At 44.6% G+C, this 12,384-nt stretch overlaps 1 protein-coding gene across 13 annotated transcripts in view; it reads left to right on the top strand.

Annotated features, from left to right (window-relative positions):
• The first annotated feature begins 528 nt into the window (after positions 1-528).
• Positions 529-12,384, top strand: part of CDC14A (cell division cycle 14A) — a 206,701-nt gene continuing 194,845 nt past the window's right edge. For 4 of the 13 annotated variants that reach the window (XR_003971058.1, XM_030326598.1, XM_030326599.1 and 1 more), the window contains exons 1-2: positions 549-996; positions 1,814-1,904. Coding sequence is in view for 12 of the 13 variants with exons in the window: in XM_030326598.1 (XP_030182458.1) it covers positions 948-996; positions 1,814-1,904 (140 nt within the window). In the remaining variant the exon portion in view is untranslated. Of the gene's footprint in view, positions 997-1,813; positions 1,905-12,384 lie in introns of all 13 variants that reach the window. The other 9 variants (XM_030326604.1, XM_030326603.1, XM_030326602.1 and 6 more) reach the window with 7 other exon arrangements.

Consider the following 12,384-nt stretch of genomic DNA (forward strand, 5'->3'; position numbering starts at 1 on the left):
TGTGTGTGCGTGTGTGTGCGCGCGCGCAAGAGTTTAAGAGAATGTGGGTGATGGGCCGCGCAAGAGAGACAGAGAAGAAAAATCTGGAGTGGGAGAAGACTTAGTGCAGAAAAGGAAGGGGGGCCGGCGCATCCTTGCCTGGGAAGCCGCAAAAGCGCCCTTCCCTACCTACTCCCTACTCCACCGTTTCATTCATAAGTTTCTAGTCTGGAGGCCCCGCCCGGCTCCCCTGGGCCCAGGGCCCCGTTTCCTGTACAGCAATTGGTGGACGGCAACAAAGCCTTAGCAACTGGCTCCTAGAGACATGCGGGCCGCCTGGTAACTGGGGCGCGGGGCGGGCGCCGAGAAAGGAGCGGGGCTGTCCCTTTAAGGGATGGCCGCGGAGCCGTGAAAGTGGAGGGGGCCGGGGGAGGGCGGGGAGGAAGGTCTGAGGGCGGACCTAGGGGGAGGAGGAGGAGGAAGAGTTGCTGCTGAAAGGAGGTGGCGAAGGAGGAGCCGGAGCAGCTGCTGCCAGCCCGCGGGCACCGGAGTCCTGCCCGCTGCCGCACGAGTAGCCACGGGCGCGATCGGGGCAGACGTCTCCTCCTCCATGATCACTTTGGGAGCGGGGGGAAGACTTTGCCCTGCCGTGAGAGCTGGTCTGCGTTTTCCAGGCGCGGCGGCGGCGGCGGAGCAGCCGCAGCAGCCGGGTCCGAATCGGAGCGGCCACAGCCTGGGGCGTGTGCGCCCCGCGCGGAGCGGGCTCGGGTTCCCCACGGAATGTCCCCGGGGCGCCCGGCGCGCTGACCCCCCAGCCGCCTCCGCCTTCGGCGCCTGCTGCCTCTCTCCGGCGGGCGCGGTGTTCGGGACTGCAAGCTTCCCGGCTCCTGGGCAGTGGGGAAGCCCCCGGGGGCGGGTGACCTCAGCTGTCCACGACCCAGCCCTCCCCCGTGCGTATCTTGCTTAAGATGGCAGCGGAGTCAGGGGAACTAATCGGGGCTTGCGAGTTCATGAAAGGTGAGGAGCAGCCGCCCCACATCCTCCAACCCTACCTCACCCCCAACTCTTCACTTCTAGCCCTATGTCCCAACCGCCGCCTCCGGCTTCTCTTGGGGCCCCCAGTGTCCTGCAGCGGCTGCGCGCGCTCTCGTCTCCTCTCGCTACTGTCCTCTCCCAGAGGACCCCCTGCTTCCGGCTTCTCTGTCTTTCTTGCGTCCCAGGTTCCCTCTGCAGCTCCCTCGGATGGCCTCCCTGCCCAGTAGTGGGACAGCACGGGGTTCCGCCGGACTTTTGCACGCAGGGGCTGGTGGGGATCCCGCTCTGGGTGATTTTTTTTTTTTAGTCTCCTTTATCCCGCTCGGTTTTCGGGACACCCCCTTCCTCCCCCCCCCCCCCCCCCCCCCGCTCCCGCATCACACCTCCCTGTCTCTTACTCCTTTCCTCTTCTTGAAGTCTTCGATGCTGCAGGCTCGCCTCACTCTTCCCCTTCTGCAGTGGCTGAGGTCTGGAGATTTCTGAACCAAACTTGCATCTTCAGTTCTATGGGTACCCCCAGCTTCTATCTGCGCCCGTTCGCCTGGAACAGGGGAGATATGGGAACTGCCCCAGCTGAGTCTCTCAGTCAGGTCCCCTCCTCGCCTCTCCGTTGTGCTCTTGAGTCTCTGGGTTTCTGGGAGAGATCAGGTTTCTGCAAGAATTCCACGTGTTAATAGAACCTTTAAATAATGGGTAGCAGTTATTAGTTTGATCTTTCCTGTGTTACCACCACCCCTGCCCACGTTCAGCTTTCCTACTTCTCATATGTTTTCTCCCATCTTTTAAACTTGTCTTTCAGATCGGTTATATTTTGCTACTTTAAGGAATAGACCAAAAAGCACAGTAAATACCCACTATTTCTCCATCGATGAGGAGCTGGTCTATGAAAAGTAAGTTTCTGTTTTTTTCCCCCCTCAACCGTTTAGCTTGTTGGCTCTTTGGTGAGGGAACAACACTATGTGCCTCTATGGCAGGTTTATTCAGTTTCCCCCAATGGTGCAAGTAAGAATACCATTTTCCGGAAGACTCAGATGCCTGAGGAGAAGTGCAGAGCAAGTTAACATCATTTGAACCTGTCGACACCCCAGTCCTTTTAGACCTCTGTCTATATTAGCTCTTCCTACTGCCACCGCGAACTGCAACCCTAGATACCTAACACTCCCCAGAGTAGGACCAGGGAGACACTGTCCTTGCCAGACTCTCTAATTGGCTTGTGAATCAGCCACCCAGTATTTATGGAGCACCCACAGAGTATAGGGAAGCGTGTGTATTACAGGTGCTTCAGCTTTACAGTTCACAAGGCTTCTGTTGTCTCTCAGGATGTTTTCGTTTCTATGGCTCATTTTTGGAAAATGGGACCTGTTTAGCTGGAGGTAGCTGTACCTAAGTCCTATCTATGAGTAAGATTTTACCTGTACAAGAAATTACTGAGTTATTTTATTTGGTTGCCCCAAGCTTCAGAGTAGTACTTTCTTTGTCTTTGAGGAAGTGGTATAGGAGTGCTGATTTACTTTCTTTGGTTACTTTGCTTCTTCTATGGGAATTAGGATTTGAGAGTGTAAAATAAGAATAGGGAACTGTTGTTTGTGAAAGACCAATAGTTTACAGGAAAAAGATATCTTAATACTTCAAGGGTAACAAAAATTTAATTGAAGAGAGATAAATCTCTGTTCAATAAAAGCAACAGATAATAAGGAATAAGAAGGCTGAATTGACTTGATTACGCTCTCATTAAAAAGAACTGGTGTTTCAGAGTAGTCCAATATATTCTAACTTAAACATTTAACTTTACTCTCTTGTTGTTAAACCAAACATGCAATTAAATGAACATAGTTAAATGAACCATAGTGACCCTCATAAGCTTCCTAGGACTTGTCCTGTTAAAAGGGATTTTGGCGGTTCTGCCTAATTTGTGGGTACCACCAAGGCATTTGAAGAGTGAGAGTATTCTCGACTTCGAAGAGTGTATCTTTTATTTGAGGGCAAACCATCTTTAATTGTCACTTCATCATAGGGATTCTTGAAACTGATGTCTTCAGGACATTTCTCTTAGTGGTACTGGGGGCAGGATGCTTCTTGAATGGCTGAAGTCAAAGTGGGAATGAAAGAGCCCTTTGCTGCTGCATATGAATGCTGCCGGGAGGAGGTCTAAATCCCTGGTGTCAGATTGCAGCCATGGTCCTAGACGGAACGGAGTAATGTGTGGCCTGCTCCCCCGACCCTACCCTACCCCGTGTACCTGGCTGATGTCACTGCTAGCAGTGTTTATTGAGTGTTCACTATATTGTTGGGAGTGTGCATTTTTGTTGCTTTCTTTTAGTGAGTTTCAGGTTTGGGGACCTGACTCTTGTGAGTCTGACAGTAGGGACTGTGTATGTGCCATTATGTTCCACTCTGCAGTGGCTGACGGGCCAGAGGTTGTTTGGATGTCATGGAACAAGCTTCAGTCATTGAGGTCTGAATTGCTTCTTTAGAGATTGCTAAATGGTATAGTTCTAGCAGAAAATTACACGTAGCCACCGAGCGCAGCGCTCAGTGGTTTTTTGATTGTAGTACTGATATATGAAGAACATTTTTTTGTGCATTTTAAGGTTGGTATTTTAGGATAGGGCTACAAATCACATTCGTCTTGTATTTAAAACAATTTTTTTTGATAGATGTTTATTTTGAGAGAGAGAGAGAGAGCATGAGCAGGGGAGGAGCAGAGAGAGAGGGAGACACAGAATCCAAAGCAATCTCCAGGCCCTGAGCTGTCAGCACAGAGCCCAATGTGGGGCTCGAACTCACAAACCATGAGATTATGACCTGAGCCAAAGTCGGAAGCTTAACCGACTGAGCCACCCAGGCGTCCACACATTCCTCTTGTATTTATTCACCTGTGTTTCCGGTGTCTTGTAAAGAAAGACTTGTTGGAGAGACCATCCTAATTATATTGTGAGTTTTGATGTCATTTCAAACTATAAAGAGGACTCCGGCCTGGGCAGAGCATATACCTCTTTCAGTTTGGACATGCCCAGCTACCGTGCCAGTGCAGTGGCTGTGGTTCTGATTAGCCATCATTGCATCTTTTTTTGTTATCCCAACATATTACACATGCTAGATGCTGGAGAGGATACAGCGGCGATGGATGCACATAATACCTTCGAGGAGCCGCACGCCTGTAGGGAGGATGACAGCAGTGCAGTCAAAGGGATAGAAAGAGAACTGACTTTAGGTTAACATAGCTCCTGTACTAAGAAGAGTTCCCAGGCAGGTGAGAGCACATTTGATTGCCGTGTTTAGAAAAGGCTTCGTGGAGGAGTTACAATTGGTTTGAAGGACAGACAGAGTTTTATCTGGCAGAGATGTGAGAGGAGAGATCCCAGAAGCAAGAACAGCAAGGATGAGGAGGGAGGCTCCGGAATGGATTCAGGGAATAGGAAGTCCCCCAATTAGCCTGGTGTGTATGCAGGTCCAAGGGGGGTATGCAGTATGAAGTCAAAAGGTCAATGGGGTGCAGATTGAATGCCAGGGTGGGGATCTGCAGTTTCCTTGTATACCATTGGACCCTTCTGTGGGTTTTGGGGCAGTCCATGGTATAACTGGATCTGGGCTAATTGCAAATAGTGGTAAACATTTATTGAGTGTTTAAATGCATGCTAGTTGCTGTTCTAGGTGCCCCACAATGCTTAATTATTAATTCATTTTATTTTCACAACAATTCTGTGAGGCTGGTACTATTATCCTTAGCATGCAGAGATGATGAGAGTAGTGTACAGAGAGGTTAGGGAACTTGCCCAAGGTCACAGAGTTAAGATATAGCAGAGCTGGAATTTGAAACTGAGCCCTCTGGTTCTGGAGTACATCTGTCTTCTCTCAAAAAGTTAGTAGGATTGGGGCGCTTGGGGGCTCAGTCGGTTAAGTGTCCGACTTTGGCTCAGGTCATGATCTCACCCTTCATGAGTTTGAACCCTGCATCGGGCTCTGTGCTGACAACTCAGAGCCTGGAGCTTGCTTCAGATTCTGTGTCTCCCTCTCTCTCTGTCCCTCTCCTGCTCGCACTCTGTCTGTCTCTTCTCTCTCAAAAATAAATAAACATTAAAAGAATAAAAAAAAGTTAATAGGATAGCATCCTTAAAACGAGTTAGGGTGGAAGTAGAAGCCCACTTAGAAAAATTCTGGAATGTTCAAGGGGAAGAAATAAGTGCCTAGATGAGGATTGGTAGCAATGGTGATAGAAAGAAGGGATCTGAATCCATGTGACTGGCAGTAGATCAGGTGGGTGGGTTGAGGGGTGCTGAGGAAAAAGAGGAGGTGAAGAAGGCCTTAAGACAGCCTGGGTCCTGGTGAGCCTGCTGGGACCATTAACTGAACAAGAAGTAGGGCAGAAGAATCGGCTTTAGTGGGGAGATCAGGCATTCCATTTTGGTCAGGTTGAATTTAAGGAATTTTTTTTTTTTTAATGTTAATTTATTTTTGAGACAGAGAGAGACAGAGCATGAACGGGGGAGGGTCAGAGAGAGAGGGAGACACAGAATCCGAAACAGGCTCCAGGCTCTGAGCTGTCAGCACAGAGCTGGACGCGGGGCTTGAACTCACAGACCGTGAGATCATGACCTGAGCCAAAGTCGGACGCTTAACTGACTGAGCCACCCAGGCGTCCCAGGAATTTAAGAGATACCACATAGACTTGAAGTTCTTAAACTTGGGGATTTTTTCCAAAAGAGATGATAAAACTGTGAGAATGATGTGATTTTGGGGGAGAAAGAGAAGATATCAAGGTCTGTATTTCACAGGCAGGGCCAGGAGGAGGAAGCAGGGGAAGGAGGAGGAAATAAACAGAGGTGGACAAACACTGGAGAGAGAGAAGAAAGGGAGGAGGGACAGAAGCCTGGGAATCCATCTTGTCAGCTCTACTTCTTTAGGATGTGTAGAATGAGAGAGATTGCAAAGCCCCTAGAAGAATGTGTAGTAACCTCTGTTCTGTCTATGGAGGAAGTCTTGTGGTGGGAAAAATCTTGACTATCGTATCATAACGTACATGTCTCTAAGGAGAGGAGTATGTTTATATGCATTGTCACACAGGCCTTGCGCAACCTTGTAACTCTGTACTTATTTGTTGAATGTATAAATGAAATGCTGCCTTTCTGGCTGAATTATCACCTTGAAAATGCAACTATTATTTATGAATCAGTAAGTAGTCTCTTTAAACATTAGGCTGTAGGTACTCTGGACGCAGCTGTGTTTTGTGCAGGTGTTTAGTTAGTTCTAAGAGGATGATAGCACTCCATGATTGAAATGGCAACCTTCTGAGAAGCTGGTGGAGGAAACTTAACAAAGTGGCCTCATGTGTGGCTGTTTATTAGAAATGAGGGTCTGAATTTTCTGCTTGATCTTAAAACAGAATTTATCACATTAATATAAAGGCTTGAGCAGTTTTAGTAAAATGTGGTTGATAAGAAAGCCATACATTTGTCCTTGGGTTAGGATTTCACAGATGAAAATAAAAATTAGAGTATGAACTAACACACTTGTGGCACAAAAGTAGCCCAATAAAAAGAGAGCCTTTCAAAGATTTATCTGTATTTGATTAAGGTACAAATAATACACAACTCTCCAGAAAGGCTAATTCTTTAGTTTTGGAATTGGGCCCTGTAATCCAAATAGAGGCTTACTTTTTTATAACTTGGCTCAAGTTTTTTTGGCTCAAAAGTTAGAAAAATGAAGTATGTTAATTGTTATAACCTTTGCATGCCCCTCCTGACTGTGATGATGGGTATAGGGTTGGATGTTAATGCATAGAAAGCCAGTTTGCTATGAAGGGTGGTGTAGAGGGTGTTCATTTTTAGCCTTGTCCATTTTCATCTCTTCTCTCCTTATGTTTGCAAAGGAAAGGTGTTGAGAATGCAGGAGAGAACTTTTCATGGACATACTCTGGGGACTGAATATTAAGCAGTGTCTGAAGTGACCTGAAGCATTTCACCAAATGTTTTTGCATGGAAGAATGAACAGCCTCTAATGAGGACTAATTAGCTAAACTGAAGATTTAAATAATTTAAAATGTTCAGTTTTCACTTAAGCTTTATTAAAACACTCTGGTATTAATGCAACCAGGAATTTTTGGATAAATCACGTATAGAAGAATGATTTCTTTGATAGTCTGTAAAATAGGTTTGAGTCAGAATGTGAACCTAGGACATCTTTGAGAGAAATACAGAAAAACTTCCCTTGCCTGGAAATATTTGTGGGACTGGAGTATTTAGGTGAGAAGAAACCCTTTTGGTTTTCAAATTTTATTTTAAATTTAATATGTAGCAAGTAGGCTAATTTAATGGAAAGACTAATGCCATTTATGGACATGCACACGTTCACACACGTATGATCATATAGAGTCTTAGGGCCATCATTTGGTACCCCAGCTGTCATTGTAAATTGCTATGATATTGACAGAAGAGAAGATATAGTTGAATTTGGAGACACATTTCCCCATGGGAATAAAAATAAAATCATAATAACAGCTTACATTTATAGTCCTGGGCCAGCACCTAGGAGTCGGGTGCTATTATTATCACTACTTTACAGATGAGGAAGCTGAGGCTCAGGTCGGGTACGCAGAGCCAAAGGTCACTGAGCTAGTAGTTAAGTTGCTGAGCTGGGATTCAAGCCATAGGTAGTTGGCTTTGGAGTTCATGCTGTTATGCTCCCAGCAGGTTCCCAGTTGTCTTGAGCCTGAGGCTGGTGGGGAGGGTGCAGTACCAGCTTTACACCCCTGCCCCACACACTTGGCCCTTCTGACTTGAGTGGGGAATGGCTTTGGTAAGAAAGTGCCACCGACAGTGCGTGTACCAACTTTATGTCCAGGCTATATCTGGGAATGTGTGGTGGTAATTAAAGTGTTTTTCCCACTTTGTGGGTGTAATTTTGCTTTTTCTCCTTTCGGTGGACTGCCAGAGAGAGAGAGAGAGAGAGAGGGAAGGAATAAATTGAGCTAATTATCATTATGTATTAATAGGATGGATGAAACAAAAGAAGTCCAGTTTTCATAAGCTTATGAAAACTTCTTTTGCAGGCTGTCCAGTGAAATGTTCTTGCTGCTTAAGTGGTGTAACTTAAGATACAAATTTGTGCATAGAATTCTCTTAAAACTCAGAAAACTTTGTAGCTTTTGAAAGACAGTGGGTTTACATTTCCTTCTCCCTTTCTCCTTTCTTATGTCCTAACCTTGCAAAAATTACCCAGTATTTTTTCAGGGCCACTTTTTTCATCCTCTGTTTTGAACACATGCCTTTTAGGTGTATGTGTATATGTGTATTTTAACCACAGTACTACATAGTATATGTGATGAGGAAATGCACAAATCTGTATACACTAACCAGCCAATTTTAAATTCAGTGACATACCAGAGCCAAATTTCACTTTCTAGGTATAGATTTATTTAAATACTTGCTGTTTTGGACCCATTAGGCATTCACAATGGGTAGTCTGTCTCTAATCTTCATAAGGACACATTATTTTTTGGTTCTTTCAATTTGTGTGAGATAAGCCTGACAGAAACATAAAATTTAACTATGGTGCTAAGGATTCAGTTAAAACTAACAGGGCTGGTCTTAATCAGGCTGCCTGACACATGGATCCAAATAGCCGGGCTGTAGGAGAGAGTCCAATGGGGAGCAGTTGGCCGTCCAAGTTCTGACTATGCCAAGTCACCGTGGGGCGGCTTCATTATTTTGTTTGAAGTAGATTCCTAAGACATCAGATGTTCTCAGTTGTAAGTTCATAAACACATTCCAAAGCCGAAAGCAAATGACTTTTACTAACCCAGAGCTTAACGCACCTTTGTGCTTAACAAAAGCAAAAAGAAAAAGAAAAAAGACCCTTGACATATTTTCACAGGAAGTTTAAAAAGCGGGATTTAAGACTTGGAGGTGGTTGAAAATTGCTGGAGGAGAAACATTTAGATGGGATAGATTTTGGTGCAGAGCGCTGTGCTAATGCTTCGAGGATAGACAAATACGTACAGAAGGCAGTCGGAACAAATACAGTGAAGGGCGATATATGACAAAAGCTGCAAAGGTATGTGTTAGGAATCCAAGAAACGAAGAGGTTATTACTGCCCTGGGTGATAAAGACTACACAGAGTGATATTTGAACTAGCTCTTGAAGGGTGTGTAAGAGCAAAGAGTGTATGTTATCATCTCTGTGAGGACAGAGCTCTGCTTTAGGCTGGGAGGCGGAGGGGTGGGGTGGGGGGTGTGTGTGTGTGGGGGATGGCTCTGTTTAAGCTGTGGCAGGATTGGATTAGGGCAGTAGCAATGGGAACAGAAGGACCAGATGGGGGAAGAGGCTAGAAAGGATGGATTGACCGTATTTGGGATTGACCACGTTGGGAGGTGGGGAGGGGGTGGTGAGGAACTGAAGGTAGGTTCAAGGTCCCTAGCTTGGGTGACTGGGAGAAAGTGGCACCTTAAAGTAGAATGTGTGTAAATCGGAAGGAAGGGTTACTTTTTTTATTGCTTGGTTTTATTTTGGGGATGGGGAAAGGAAGTAAGAAGGGGAGTTAATAATGAAAGTAAAAGACGAGTCTTTGTCTTTTGTGATCTTTAAGGAGAAAATAGACAATGCCTGCCTGGGATATTTAGGTATTTACTTGTTTAAAAACTGAGAAGTTGGGTGGGACACTGATCTTAAGTTCCTTTCTGGCTCACTGATTTGAATTGGGATTTCTATGGGTAAATGTCGAATTTATTGTTTCTTTAAAAAAACATGCTTTAGTTTCAATTTACCTAAAAAAACTTTGGTTTTGCTAATCATACAAATACTTCCAGGACCACCAAAGAATCAGATGTTGAATGAGAACCATCAAAAATATCACTTTATTTATTGAAAGCATGTACTGTTCGCAGTCCTCACAACTTGAAAACATCTTGTAAATGGTCACAATTTTTATTTGTCATTGACAGTGAATTCCTTTATAGGAAATAGTTTGTGTGAACTATAGTTCTTGAATAAAATGTTTCACTTATTAATTTATACATTTACTATTTTGGTCTTAAAGATGTTCAAATCCAATTGATGAAGCGGAGAATTTACTAGTTTGGACCTGTTCTTTTGTTATAAAATTTAATTTTCATTTGGAGAACCAGAAAAGATGGTTTATTTCACCTTTATTCTCCTTGGTGGATAAACTCTAGTAAGGCATTTATCCAGTTTTTTCTGGGAATGTGGCATTCTAGTGAGGCAGCTCCTACAAAGAGTTGGGAAATCACATCTTGAAATATGAAAGCAGTTTTGTAATTTGTGGAACTTTTCTAAGATGAATCTGCATTTTCTTCTTCAAGAGTTTATTGCTTTTGATTTTGCTTTTTTTTCTGCAGTACTCAGACTGTATTATTATAAGTACATTGGTTGTACAGTTTCACCATAATTCAGGGATGGTTCCAGCCACTCCTAAGGAATCAAGGGCTCTCTGCTTATGTAGCAGATGGTGCCTGTTTGCTAAACATCTTGTGTCTTTTAGTCTTTTTAATTTATTCAGTTTTTATTGGTGACTAACTGCTATGAGTTGAGTATGTTTTAGGTGCTGCTTTTGGCATTACCATCAATGTACCAGCCTCTAATAGCCGCCTCCTCTCTATGATCCGTCTGATGAGTCTAATATACTATGTGCATGGAAACCGGACATCACATTTTATTAGCCTTTGCTACAAAATAAGACTAACTAGACTCAGCATGAGAATGGGACTCTCTTATATATGCAGCTAAAGGGCCTGGATTTTGTGGCAGGCTTTAGAAGAAACAACATGACTTTGTTTTTGGCTTACTTGCGATTCTCATTTTTTTAAAATCTTGGTTTATTTTTGAGAAAGCGAGAGAGAGAGAGAGAGACACAGACAGACAGACAGAGCACAAGCAGGGGAAGGGCAGAGAGAGAGGGAGACACAATCTGAGGCAGGCTCCAGGCTCTGAGCTGTCAGCACAGAGCCTGACATGGGGCTTGAACTCACAAAACATGAGATCATGACCTGAGCCAGTCAGATGCTTAACCGACTGAGCCACCTAGGCATCCCTTAACTTTTTTAATGTTTACTATTTACTTTTGAGAGCAAGAGAGACAGAGCAGGAATGGGGGAGGGGCAGAGAGAGAGGGAGACACAGAATCTGAAGCAGCTTGAGCTGTCAGCACAGAGCCTGACACAGGGCTTGAACCCACAAGCTGTGAGATCATGACCTGAGCCAAGTCAGATGCTTAACCTACTGAGCCACCCAGGTGCCCAACTGTGATTCTCATTTTTATTCCAGATTGAGATTTCTGAATTTGAGATTCTTGGATAACTGATGTCTTACTCTGTACAATTCTCTATCTTTTAAGAGGGTCTGGTATTAATACAGCATTTGCACGACTCCTGGTAGTTGATTATTGGTTCTCTGCAGCTGAATTAATCTGAAACATTAAAAACATTTTATTTGTTTCTAACTGTGAGATAAAAAGGTTTAAAAAGGTCTCTTCTAGGGAGCCGTGAATGGTGGGCTTGTAAAATATCAAAATATTGCCTTTCCTGTTCTGCTAAGACCCTCACTACTGTCAAACATTGTGTCTTGTTCCACAAGCCCTACAGCAGATTGCCTGCAGCTCTGGAAAACCCAGAAGTAAAGGCTTAAGATGATTTTAACATGGCAAACTCTCAGAATTGAAGGGGCTCCTAAGAAAAAAGGAATTGGGCTGATGTATAGTGGGGGTGTGTCTTTTAGATTGGGGGTTACTTCTGGAGGCTGCCCTGGGAATAAGCCGGTAATAAAGATACAAGCTGAAGGGGAGAAGGTAGGGCTGGGTTCCTGACCTTACCCTGCACTAGAGAGGCGGGTCATCTTGCTATTCTCTGTCCCCATTACTGCCCTTCCTTCTTAGGTCATTTTTGTCAATTTTGTCTAATTGGTCTTAGTGTGCACCCAAAGCTAGTACAATGTGATATCTGGTATCTCTCCCCACATGAACCTGGTATACAGTTTAGCAGGGTTAAATTGTAACAGGCAGTACTTTTTGCAGATGAACCAACCACATCTCAATCTTTCATTCATTACTCAGCCATCTGTGTGCCAGGTGCTAGGGATATAACAACGAGCACATTTGAACCCAGCCCTGTGTTCATGGAGCTTATAGTCCGGGGTGGGGTGATGGGTAGGGAGGATATTAATCAAATATTAAGAGGTGGGCATGGGAGAGGGATCAGGGAAGAAGCCCCTGAGGAAGTGTGACTGGAGCTGAGACCTAAAGGGTAGGTAGATGTTAACTAGGTCTGGGAGGGTGATGTGCTAAAGTCTGAGGCAGGAACTAAAAGAAATAGCTTGGCTGGAGCTTAGTAGTAATAAAATGAGGGAAATGAAGCCCCAAAG

This window comes from Lynx canadensis, chromosome C1 (assembly GCF_007474595.2).
Source record: "Lynx canadensis isolate LIC74 chromosome C1, mLynCan4.pri.v2, whole genome shotgun sequence".
In the NCBI taxonomy this organism is placed as follows: domain Eukaryota; kingdom Metazoa; phylum Chordata; class Mammalia; order Carnivora; family Felidae; genus Lynx; species Lynx canadensis.